This window comes from Leuciscus leuciscus (genome assembly GCF_965113295.1).
Source record: "Leuciscus leuciscus genome assembly, chromosome: 14".
Classification (NCBI taxonomy): Eukaryota; Metazoa; Chordata; class Actinopteri; order Cypriniformes; family Leuciscidae; genus Leuciscus; species Leuciscus leuciscus.
In genome coordinates, this window is record NC_138738.1 from 10703873 (window position 1) to 10716653 (window position 12781).

At 37.8% G+C, this 12781-nt stretch overlaps 1 protein-coding gene across 9 annotated transcripts in view; it reads right to left on the bottom strand.

Annotated features, from left to right (window-relative positions):
• Nucleotides 1-12781, bottom strand: part of cadpsb (Ca2+-dependent activator protein for secretion b) — an 82331-nt gene that overhangs the window by 34222 nt on the left and 35328 nt on the right. For all 9 annotated transcript variants that reach the window (XM_082189667.1, XM_082189666.1, XM_082189670.1 and 6 more), the window contains exons 4-6: nucleotides 8436-8516; nucleotides 7198-7431; nucleotides 5849-5970 (exon numbers count right to left, since the gene is read on the bottom strand). In XM_082189667.1, the coding sequence (XP_082045793.1) occupies nucleotides 5849-5970; nucleotides 7198-7431; nucleotides 8436-8516 (437 nt within the window). The remainder of the gene's footprint in view (nucleotides 1-5848; nucleotides 5971-7197; nucleotides 7432-8435; nucleotides 8517-12781) is intronic.

Sequence of the window (12781 nt, forward strand, 5' to 3'; positions counted from 1 at the left end):
GGGCTGATGAAATAGTTTGCCAACAAATCATTTGATAAGGTCGTAAAAATCTAATACTGAATGTCAAGTGCATGAGAGACAGACCAGTGGGTAAAGAGTATCATCTGACGTTTTCTGCATAACGCATTCAGCCGAGGATATTCTCTGGTGATTACTGGTATGAGATTCTCCCACACAACAGACAAGTCTGACATTTGGAAAATAATAAATAAATGAAAAACCTAAAGATTTCGAGAGTTCACATTCGCAGTCCACCGTTATTTACTCTTTCTCAAACCATTCATTATCTGAGTCAAATGGCGTGTGGCAGACCTCGAGGCAAAGTTCTCTTTCCAGTTGTTTTTTAAAGTCTAACTCTGGCTGACTTACAGATCATTTAATGTTTTAAGTTTATTTTGATTTGATTTACACACAGTTCCCCTTATAAGTCCAGTTATTGATGTCATAAGCTGTAATTGCAGCTGAATGCTGTTCTGCCAAGAGGTCTGTAAATGTAAATCTTACACAAGAATGTGGACAGATGTTTTAGAAGCATAGTTTTATTATTCTAATATTCTTAAAAAGTTGTCTAGCTGTTTATTACAAAAAAAGTGAATTGCAGTTGAGCATTTCAAACTTGTCTTAACTGCCTTCTGTACTAAAACAAATTCACTTTACTTGAAGAAAAGTTGGAAAATGATTGCACAGATCTTTAAGCCTCCATAGCTAAAAATGGAAGATTAAATCCATATTGAGAAGTAAGAAAGAATAATAAGTATTTAGAATGTTTGCATTACACATTCTTACAATGTTAAATTAAATTAATACATTCTAGAGTATATTAACCAAATATGGAATATTAAACTAACCTGATATTTATTAATTTACCAATTTACTCAGGAAGAGTTGGCTTTCTTTGCTTTTTAGTTGATTACTCAACTTCAAATTTCTCATTAGGATAATACAAATAATAAAACACAAATATGATGTTTAACTAAAGTCATTTTTGCTTAGTTTGGTTGAATTGGATCATCAAAGGTCAGCTGTGAAGACACTGGTTAATAAAGTAAGAATAAATACATACAGTATATTTGTGTTATTTAACATTTAATTATTGCAGGTTTGCATAATATTTTGTGTTTGCATTTCACTGTTTTTATTCAGTTTGAAGATTTCAGATTTTTTTTTTTATGCAAGTGAGATGAGTAAATGCATGTTCACATTTTGACTAGAACAATTACCATAATTGTTTTACAGCGTACAAACTGCACCTAATTCCCAATTTCTCTCAAAATGGGGACAAGAGAGGTGTCCGTCAATATTAAAGTAACTTGCATTACTTAATTGAGATATTTTGATGCAAATTTAAAAGTAATGTGTTTACTAGTTATTTCACAAAAAGTAATCTGATTACATAATAACTCACATTACTTGTAATGCATTACCCCCCAACACTGTGCATTAGTATCTAGAGATGGTGCATCCATTTAAAACTTGATCTGCTAGTTTCACTGACTTAAGGCCATTGCACACTGAGTCCGAAATTTTCGTATGCGTTTTTTCGTGTTCGTCAGCAGTAAAATTCGTCACGCACAGAAACCTTGCACACTGAGTCCGATGCGTATTTATTAAACCTTTGCGGAAAAAAACGCAAAAAATACTAAATGGATTCGTCAAGCAGTGAGGATGAATTTGTTGCCCTCTTTCTTCTTAAAAAGAGAAAAAGAAAGAGGAAATATTGGGTCCATTATTTGCGAGTTGCGAAATTATCCCAAACGATTCAAAATTTACCTCAGAATGTCAGTGGAACAGTTTGATGCTTTGCTAGCGATACTGGAGCCACATATTAAAAAGAAGACCACCAATTTCCGTGAACCAGTCGATCCTGAACAGAAACTGGCAGTATGTCTATGGACGGACACACACACACACACACGCGGCCGGCAGAAGCGCTGGGCAGACAGAACAGCTGTATACAGGTTATATTTTATTCAGTGTCTTTATAATCCGCATTTTGTTTTTCATACAGTACTTGTGCTGCGAGACGAAGTGTATCAACTTGTCAGACGTCATTCTGGATTTTGTCGTTCGCTTGTACGGTGGCTCTGAATTTTCAAAAAAACTCACAAAACACTGGCTGTGGATGCGAAAAACGCAGAAAATCGAACCCAATCCGAATTTTTTTTTTACGGACGAAAGTTTCGTAGACAGTGTGCAAGCATGATTGACATAACGTGAGGTCGAATTTTTTTTTTAACGTGCGAAAATTTCGGATGCGAATTTCGGACTCAGTGTGCAATGGCCTTTAGATCTCATATTTCATTATATTTGATTTTTAAGATTGATTCTTTTTCATCCAAATTTTTCTAAGTAAGCACTGCCTCCTTTGCTTCCTTTAAGAAAACGCCCCGCTATAATCTCTCGACGCTCCCCCCACTAATCCATATGCATGTAGTGTAAAGCCGTCATAAAGGAAGAAATATTATAACTCATGCATGTAAGAGAGATCGCACTGTGGCAGGGCTCACACCATGCTTTATATGATCAGTATTGATATTATAAATAATAAATGGACACAATCTCAGAACAATATTACGCAACAGTATAGAAACGTTCACCTAGGAAAACACGGATACACTCTCTCTTGCACACACACACACGGTGAGTGGTAAAGTTGGCCTAGTAAAACCGGAACACGTGACATGATCTGCTGCCGTGGAAACAGGCTGCACGTTTCAGAGGCAGCAGTCAAGTGAGACAGAAAGAAAAAGGGGGAGAGAAAAAGAAATGAAAAATAGGGCAAAAAGGGAAAGCTAGTGCAGGAGGGGAAAAAAACCTGCTATGTGTGTGGTGGGAAGTGTGATTTATCACTTAGAGAAGTGACAAATGCAGACTGAACGATGGGAAAACACAATCGTCAATCTGATTGATGACCACCAGGGGGCGATAATCATGTAACGGCTGAACGGTCGAGGATGAATAGAGACCAACAGCAATCAGCAAAAACATAATTTGCATGTAAAAATATGAGCTTTAGGGAAAATTTGTTGGCCAAATGTTTGCCACTATATTTTTCTAAGGGCCTACAAGGGATATTCAATATTTTATAATAAAAGGGAAGAATTCACTAAGAATGATTGTAGGCTACTCGCTGATCATTTTCACATTCTGTCTGCATTGTTGTAGCACCAGATTCACAAAAAAGAACTATGCAAATTACTGAAGGTAATGGAGCAATACATCCAAAAAATTTACTTTCTGCAGACAGTAACAGCTCAATGTTAAATATAAATATTGTGAATTAGGCCCCAATCTACAATTTATATAAATAGAGGGTGAACTTAATCTATTGTACATAGAAAAAAGAGACTTGTTAGCACTGAAAATAATTACAAAGACTTAATTTAAATACACTGGAGCTCTATATCACTGAATTTAGCACCTGGTTGACCATGCAAGATTGCAGATGCTTAGTCAATAAGCAGCAGGTTTCTGCACAGATAAAACACAAATAATAGTGAAGTCTTATGTTAATGAACGAAACATGTTTAGTTTCTGGGCAAGTGTTTGTATGGCTTCCATGGATACGGATGGGTTAGCATTCTAACAGTGCTAACGGCGTGTCAGGGAGGTTGCTGACACTGCACAAGGCCATGCATGACTGAACCGTGTGTATGTGTGAGATCGCCTTTGGGACAACGTAAGACAGGTTTATTCTTAAACAGCTGACTGAATAACATTTTCCGAGTACTTCTGAATGTCAAATTTCCTTTTCTCTTCGATTCTGCCTCATTCGCTCTCCTCGATCTCCTCCTCCTCTTAATCTCTCTCCTTCAACATGTCTGTTTGATGTGACACATTCTTGTGTGTCCATTAGCGCTGTTATGCTTTGCCAAAATGAGCCAATTCTCTCCGTTTCCAACCGCCAGTGACAGCATGAATACATGAATATAGACAGAGTTCTATGACTCATAATCATAAGGCTTTTATAAGAGCTAAGTGCTTTACAGTTGAAAGAAGAAGAAGAAGAGAGAGAGAGTGAGAAGCAAAATTTAAGTTACGAAAAGAGGAAAAGAATGGAACAGAATCGTGGATACTGATTAAAAGAGGAGCAGGGGAGCTGTGATATGGGAAGAAAAATAGAGCTGGGAGATATACTGAATATTCATGATAAATTTATAATTTTGCTGTTCATGTAAAATGAAACATTGTGAATGTTTTAATAGCATCTTTCATTTGAACTTCAGAAGCAAAAAAGTTCAATTTGTGATTAATTTAGTGAATAAATGAAATCAAATTAATCTGTATATCAACTGCAAACTGATTCATTTGCACTTAAAAAGTCTCTGCATGGTATTAGTCATATGATTAAAAAAATAAAAAAATAGTGAAATATAATTATAAAATATATGTAAGTATACTGTTTAAATATGTATTGGTGCAAAATAAATAAATGAATAAATAAATTCTTCCTTATGATCAAATAGTGAAAAAATGTATACTGAATATTTTTTAAATATATTGAGATATTTTTTAGCCTTATTTCCCAGCCTTGTAAGGAAAGGATGGAACGGAGAAAGGGATAAAACGGGGGGAAGAAAATGTCCTAGAAGACGATGCTTCGTTGTAGGGTTTCCTCCCTATAAGGGGAAAGAAGGTGACCTTGTATATGAAACAGATTTTATTCCCGTCAAAGGCGTGCTAAACGGTGCGTGCGGGTGTGTGTTAAGTTCTCACTTGCGCACACAAAAGTGAAGGTTGTTGTGTGTGATGACAGAATTTAAATGCTAATTCTCACGTGACGTCATTATTCTTCGGCAGTGCCGGAGGCTCTCTCTCTCTCTCTCTCTCTCTCTCTCTTTCCCTCTCCCCCCTCCGCTGGGATGCGCACTCCTAATCAGTTTCTCCACAGCTGATTACTTTTCTGAGGGGACATGGAGGCTGTGTCTTGTATTCCTGATTCTTTCTCACTCTCTCTCTCACTCTACCAGGCTCCATCTTGCTCTTTCGCTCGTTATAAATTGGCATCTGATCCAATGATGGAACGTAGGGCCCAAAAATAGCACCACATCATGTGCTCATCCCTTGAGTAACTGCCTCTGGCCAAATAAGATACTTCTAGTTGGAGGACACAACACCTGAAACTGCACTGCCATTAGAAAACTGTCCCATATTATGGATTTCATGAAATCTGTAGAGCATATGACTAAAATGTAGCTTATTAATTATTAATAAGCTAACGCCGTCGAACTTGATCCCCAGATATCGGCCTTAGCCACTGCAAGACCCATATCTGCATTCATTTACACATATTTTAAAAGCAATTATAACAATACACACTACTGTTCAAAAGTTTGGGGTCAGTAAGATTAAAAAAGATGTAGTAAGGGTGCATTAAATGTATCAAAAGTGACAGTAAAGATATTTATAATGTCAAAAAAGTTCTATTCATTAAAAATCTTGAAAAATAATCATGGTTTCCACAAAAATATTTTTTAATAGTAGTTTTTTAAACATTGATAATAGTAAGAAATATTTCTTGAGCAGTAAATCAGCATATTAGAATGATTTCTGGAGGATCATGTGACAGACTGGAGTAATGGCTACTGAAAATTTCACTTTGCCATCACAGGAATAAATTAAATTTTAAAACGTATTCAATTAGAAAACAGTTATGCTTAATTGTAATAATATTTCACAATATTACTGTTTTTACTGTATTTTTGGTCAAATAAATGCAGCCTTGGCGAGCATAAGAGACTTCTTTCAAAACATAAAAAAATCTTGCCAGCCCCAATCTTTTGAAAGAGCAGTGTAGATGTTAATTATGATCATGAAAATTGTTTGAATCTTGACTTTAATGGCCTACGTTGGTTTGGATGCTTCAGCCTGGTCAGTTTGTAGCTTCTCTCCACCCTCCACCTCCATCGTGCAGTACACGATGCGATTGGGAGCCAGCGACTTCAATCCCTGAACTTCCATAATCACCACCTACATAGAAGGAACATTTGGTTTTATTTCATATGCAGGTATGGGTTGTAATACTCACATAAGCAGTTCCCTTGGCTGCTGTCATTTACCATGCTGTTAGCCAATCAGGATCCAGCTCAATCTTTTGACCACATTATAAACGTTTATTATCACTCAACTTTCTTGCTCTTGACACTCATTGAATAAGCATTGTTTACGTCTGGACCGAAAATCAATCCACACACACCCAGAGCACCAATAAAATTTGCCAGCTCGTAGCTCCTCAAAACAAAATAGACTCCAAAGACACAAGCCAGGCTATCAAATACATAAAACACTGCTCCGTCAGCCTCTGTGACTACTAAAGCCATGCCAAGTTATAATCAACTGCCCTGAAAATGAGCTAGCTCAAGGTAGTATAATTATAGCAAAACCTCAGACTTGAGAGGGGAGATTTCTCAGAGGCATTCGATATCCTCGGGAATCATTAATCAAAAATGCTGTATAACCTTTTTCTAATATGCTGCAGCCCATTCTGTCTATAATTTATGCAATAGGAAAGGCTGGAAATTCAGTAAAGGTTAAAATCTCACAGACGCATGTGTTAAACTAACGCTGCAGCTGCTAATGTTGCTAAATTTATCATTACTTCTCATTTAAATTCTCTATCAAAACTAAGGGGTGTTTATTCATTCGAAATGATGAGAGGCAAACCCTTAGACTCCAAAAAAATATTTACGATCAGTGGTAGTAAACGCTACATGATATTTAATGCAAAAAAAAAAAGCAATTTGTTTTCGACTATATAACACAGGCTACTGACTACTTAAATTAATGTTTAAATTTAACATTTAAATGGTTCAAAGGATAAAACAACAGCTAAACCCTTAAAAAAAATATGTGTTAATGTTTGTAATTTCTATTCCACTTGCACCAAAAATGCTTAATGTTTCCCAAACGGGCTTCTCAAACACTTCTGCCACCTCTTCTGCATCTGCCATTGTCTCACAATTTTGGTTATATGTTTTACACTTAATGGTTAATTGTGTGCGAAACATCAAGAATGTCTAAGCAAGGCGAAATGCCACAAACCTTCACCAAAGAAAGTCAAAGGTATGGAAGCCTTGAGCAGGGCCACCACTAAAAATCACTCTTTCTCCCCTGGGCCCGATGAAAAGGCACACTATACTGAACCCTGGCCTTGAGCACAAAACTAATACAATGCCTGTAGGCTAGAACAGTTCTTACCTCAAGTGTGAAAGACAGGACAACATCAGACTTGGACAGCTGGTTTTCATCTTCCTGCCCCATATCAATGATGGAGGTGTTGTGTCCCCTCTTTAGCTTCTGCAGTTTGAACTCTCCTCCCTTTGAAACCGGCATACTCTCCAGGTTAGCCATCAGCTGGTTGACTGAGCTTTTCAGCTCCTCTATATACATAGCCTCCATCTCCTTCGACACAAACTTGGGGAATTTGCCAGCCTGAAGTTTTGAATAACAAAAAATAAACCATAACATTTTAAATAATTGTCATTAACTTTATTTTAAATTATCACTGGTGTTAACACTATTAAAAACTTACAAATATATATTTTATAAAAATATAAAAAAGATATAGAAAAGTACTTTCAAGCTCAAAGCTTAGAGGAAGAGGTTATTCAAATAGTTTACATGGTGATTTCCCTATCATATTGTCAAAGTATTTAAAGTTATTTTTATGTCATTGTTTGTATGGGGAAAAAATGTATATATATATAAAAAAAAAAGAACTTAATGGTATAATGTTATGATTTTAGTCTGACCGGTGTGTGTGTGTGTGTGTGTGTGTGTGTGTGTGTGTGTGTGTTTGAGATACATAAAAAAAAAAAATATATATATATAAAAAAATAAAAAAGCATATAACAAAATGACTAAAACTTTAAATTGAAAACGTCTTAGTTACTGATGTAACCCTCAGGGAACGGAGACGTTGTGTCGACTGCCAAATGGGGTCTCACTTGGGAGCCCCAATCACCTCTGAGTTTTAGAAAAACGGCCAATGGAATTGGCAAGTGGAACTTGCATGCTGAGCCCCTCCCCCGTACATACGGGCATATAAGATGGCGGCACGCATCCACTCATTCAGGGTTATGCTGAAGAGCTGAGACGGTGTCCCGGCCATGGAAATTCAGGGTTGTGGGGGGGGGGGACATAACAACTCTCCATCAGGGTACGAGAGTTACATTAGTAACCTAGACGTTCCCTTATCTGCCACTACACACATTATGTCGACTGACAAATGGGGTCCCTATGGAAAATGCTACAACCACTGAACTATGTATGAGGCAAACAGGTCTAGTCGAAGGTAAATCCCGGTTTAAATTATGAATTGAATGTGGGTACATAAACGGAATTGACTGAGTTGCAGTGGAACGGATGGCAGTTCTGTTTACAGCACCTCCGGAATATCTCTGTCCACGTGTAAGTGATCAAATGATGAGACTTACCCGGGCAATCTGATCAGCCATCTGCAGACGCCCATCCAGTTCTCTCCTGATCTGAGCTGCTTGCTCGTCCAGATTATCCAACTGCAACCACATATACACACAAAGTTACATTGGTTACCATCAGTCCTCACAACTCAACACACAAACACCAACCAATACATCTCCAGAAGGCAGCTAATTAGTTCTGATCCACGTAAAAGCTTCCCTGCACCCCATATGTGACATAACTGGGGTCACACTTTGAAAAGATAAATGGTCACACAGAAATGCAAGATTTTAGGGTTTTGAGAGTTTATGTCAAGTTTAGGCTTACAAGGACGTGTGAAAGTGGATAAGCTCAAAATGTTTTAGACCCCATCTACACCTGTATTGTCCACTTGTGATCAGATTGAAGAAAACGCGGTTTAATACCAGGTATAAACAGGGCCTGAGTGAAAAGTTGTCCAGCCCTCACGCCGGTAAACACATCAGAAGAGAAGAGAAGAGATGTCACTGCAATAAGTAGAGGAAGTAATTTTGATAAAAGATTATAAGCACATGATTTACAATAGAATAATTACGATGTGCACAGAAATATCCTTTATAATATTCAATGTTCCATAAAATAATAAGAATTGTCAATTTTGATTTCATTGTGACTTTCAGTGATTAAAGGAAAAATTGCATTTATTTTCATTTCTATAAATACAATTCTAGTTAATTTAAACTAGAATTGTTTAAAGTTATTTTAAAGTTATTTTATGTTGTTACGTTAAGTTACTTTAAGATCTGTTAATTTGATTAAAATAAGAGATGAATAACAAAATTAGTTCAATTAAATTAATTAAAATAATTTGTCATTATTTAAGTCATATTTTTCATTTTTATCAACTGACACGTCAAAATGTACATCTTTTACATTTTTTTGTGCCTGCATTTCCACAGAATTCTGCAACCCACACATAGCATCAATAAAACATCTAATATATTCCATCTGTAACCAATTTTTGCACTGCTCGTATATACAGCCTCTCATAAATAAATACATGGCTATAAATCATGTTGTAAAGCATAAACTATATCACATCCACAAGGACCCCGGGAAAGATGGAGAACCCCTATGGAGGAAAATCTGATGTGATGGAATAGGAAATAATCTCTTCACCCCTGATAACTCTGTTGCATGTGTGTGGGTGTGCGATCGTGTCACTGTCTGTTTGTGTGTTATGACATCTGAAGCCTCCCCATCCAAAGCCATCACATCCTGTCTTTGTCACTCTCCTGCTCCTGTCCACACAGAATCCAGGGGCGACAGCACCACGGCAACCCTTGCCATGGCGACAGTCAGTCTGGAGTGGGAAACCTTGTCACATGGGGCAGAGTTGAGTCCTCGTCCCCAGAGCCCTGTCTATCTTCTGCCCTGCTCTCCAGGGGCTGTGTTCTAATTAAGCATGGCTCAGCAAATACGGGAACCCTCTTGTGTGCGCATTTGTGCTAGCGCAGCCCCCAGAACAGAATGAAAGATGGCATTGCGATGCCAATGAAAAGAGAAAGTATATTTCCAGTTTTACAGCGCAGAATTCTCAGCTGCATTGTGTTCTACTAAAAGCTTTTGTTTAAATTATTGATCATAAGTCCTTTGGTCTTCAAAAGTCTCTCTCACATGGGGTTTTTTTTAGGCTAAAAATACCAGAATGAACTTTAATAGCACACTGAGAGCACTACAATGACCTAATGACCAGTTTCATGATCGCATTGTTCCCCGGGCTGCTCGGGTCAGAGCCTCTGCGCTCAGTTTATGCTTAATGACTATCTCTCTATAGTTCTTGAGCATTTTATGCACGTAGCTAACAAATAAGCTGTTATAAATAATTTACAGGAGACATCTGCAAACACAGCTGAAATGCTGGTCAGGAAATCACCTGGTAGATCCAAGTACAAACCAGCTCAATTTCCTTATTTATTCTGCATGCTCTTGTTCTGTTTGGAGGTAAATGCCTCTTTCATCAAAAAGCTTGGCCTTAATAATAGATGGCAAACAAAACATGGAGGTTGGGTGTCTGTATAGAGGTCAGCATTAGTCTCTTTCCCTCAGTTCTTCATTTAACAGCTGTAGCTCTGGTGTTGTAGCCTATGTAAAACATTTCACATCAAAGCATATTAAAGCAACAAGCCATGGGAAGTCATGTATTATATTGATTTTACACCGATAAAGGGGTAATGTTAAAGCAGTCAACCTTAACCTTGCTAAAATCACTGTAATGCACAGCCGTAAGTGGATTATTACTCTTATAAAGCAGAATAAAATGCATTGTTATTTGGTTAGTTTGTACTCTGTAATTCAAAAGACACTGAATCCCTGTTGGTTTTACATACAGCACCCACCCATCCAACACAACAGGCACAAGGTTCGAACGGCAATGTTCGCTTCAGTGCTGTGATCGGATGGAGTTAGACGGCATCTCAGCAGAGGGAGCTCCCAACAGCTGTTACCCCGATTCCTTGATCCTCACCGAAAGGCAAGCGCAACTCAGAGACTCACTGCATCAATAATGCATTCACACATTTAGATTTGCTGATGGCAGACTGTGTTCTCAGCCTCGCTCGTTTCTTCCTCCTCTCTCTCTTTCTCACCGTTTTCTGCTGTCACCACATTCCTTCATGGCATCTCTCTCAACCACCTCTCCAACTGCCTTGATTCTCTCTCTTCCCTTCAAGGTTTCTCTGCTGCGTGTGGGAGAGTGACATCTGTGACATTGTGTGAAGTAATAGGGCAGACAGCACAAGATTGAGTCATGTGACTAAACCCTACAGCATGACCTTCGGCCGTCCACTGATATATTCGAAAGACTGAACATCTTGGCTACTATTATTGATCTACTGGTCAGTCTGGCAGATAGGAAGTGACAGAGGTTTTGTGTGATTGTGTGTGTGTGTGTGTGTGTGTGTGTGTGTGTGTGTGTGTGTGTGTGGTGGTGGTGGTGGGGGGGGGGGGGGGTTAGAAAACATGTTGCAGTGGTCAGCAAAAGCAGGGTATTAAGACAGGCAAAATAACACCAGAAAAGGAAGAAAAGGAAGGATTTGGTGTACCATGTAAAAAGGCCATTTTACACAGTACACAATTACAAAGGGTTTACATTTCATTTTCAATGAGACAGAGGCGGCAGAACGGAGGCGGCACTGAAAGCGACAGCGGTTGCCATGCTTCTGCTCAAAACTCGACTGCACGACTCGTTTCGGATTTTGTCTCAGTATGACGAAAGACCGCCCCTGCAGAGGATAAACGCCCACATCCTTTCCTTTTAGCCCCGCCCACCGATTCATGCAAGAAGTAGAAGGTGAGTAAATATGAGAGAGATGCAAACACAGGATTAGTCAAGAAACAAATCGATAGAGATGTCTCACTGACGTTTCACCAAGTTGTGGGAAAACACAGTCTTTCCATTACATTGCCTTTCTTGTGATCCTAACATTAAGAAAGCTTGGATGAACTTTATTTTTAACAAAGGTTCAGATCCTATTAGTAAGACACTGTTCATTAAAAGTTGATGAGTGCTGACAGCTGACTATATTGGATCCGACAGTAATGTGAGTAACAATGTTTTTATCATGTTTCACTATTGCTTTTTCTGTTACAGATAGATTGATATGTACTCACTTTACTGAAAACGATGAACGACGAATATAAGAATGACATTCATAATTTGTTTCTACGAAACACCGTTTGTCAACTATAGCTGTAGGAACTCCAAGTATTTAAACTTTGCCAAGACTTATAAAGCATATTTAATATCGCATAAATAAATTCTGTACTGCTACAACTGCATCTACATAAAAACATTATTTTAATTAGCATACCAGAGACCAGAAACATCACATTACTTTTTTTTAGTCGGATGGGGGGAAAAAAAGTCTGGAGTAGACACAATGCAATAATGCTTCCAGTGTAAACCACTTCAATGATTATAATGGGAGCGATTTAGTTGCAAAGTGTTTTTTTTAATCAGCTATCACTTACATGCAACCTGGAATATAATGTTTAGAGTATTTGCCTCATTCATAAATGCACAATGTTTTTGTGTGCTACTATTGAGCTAAAGCAGTGTGTTTCCTGTGTATAGAAAATGCAAAAAAATAGAAAAAAAGTTTACTGCCTAGCATGTACTGTGTAAAATGCCCTTAAGACAGAAAGAAAAGTAAGTGAGAGAGAAAAAAAGAGACAAGTAGACAGATACGCTGACTGATGGTTTTCATTTTAATAGTTAAGTCAAATATGCCGCAGTTCGTCATGTACTGTAAAATAATGAAAGGACAGAACATCCGAACTGTTCTTTTAAAAAGGGCAGAGGCAGACACATTCTTTTGAG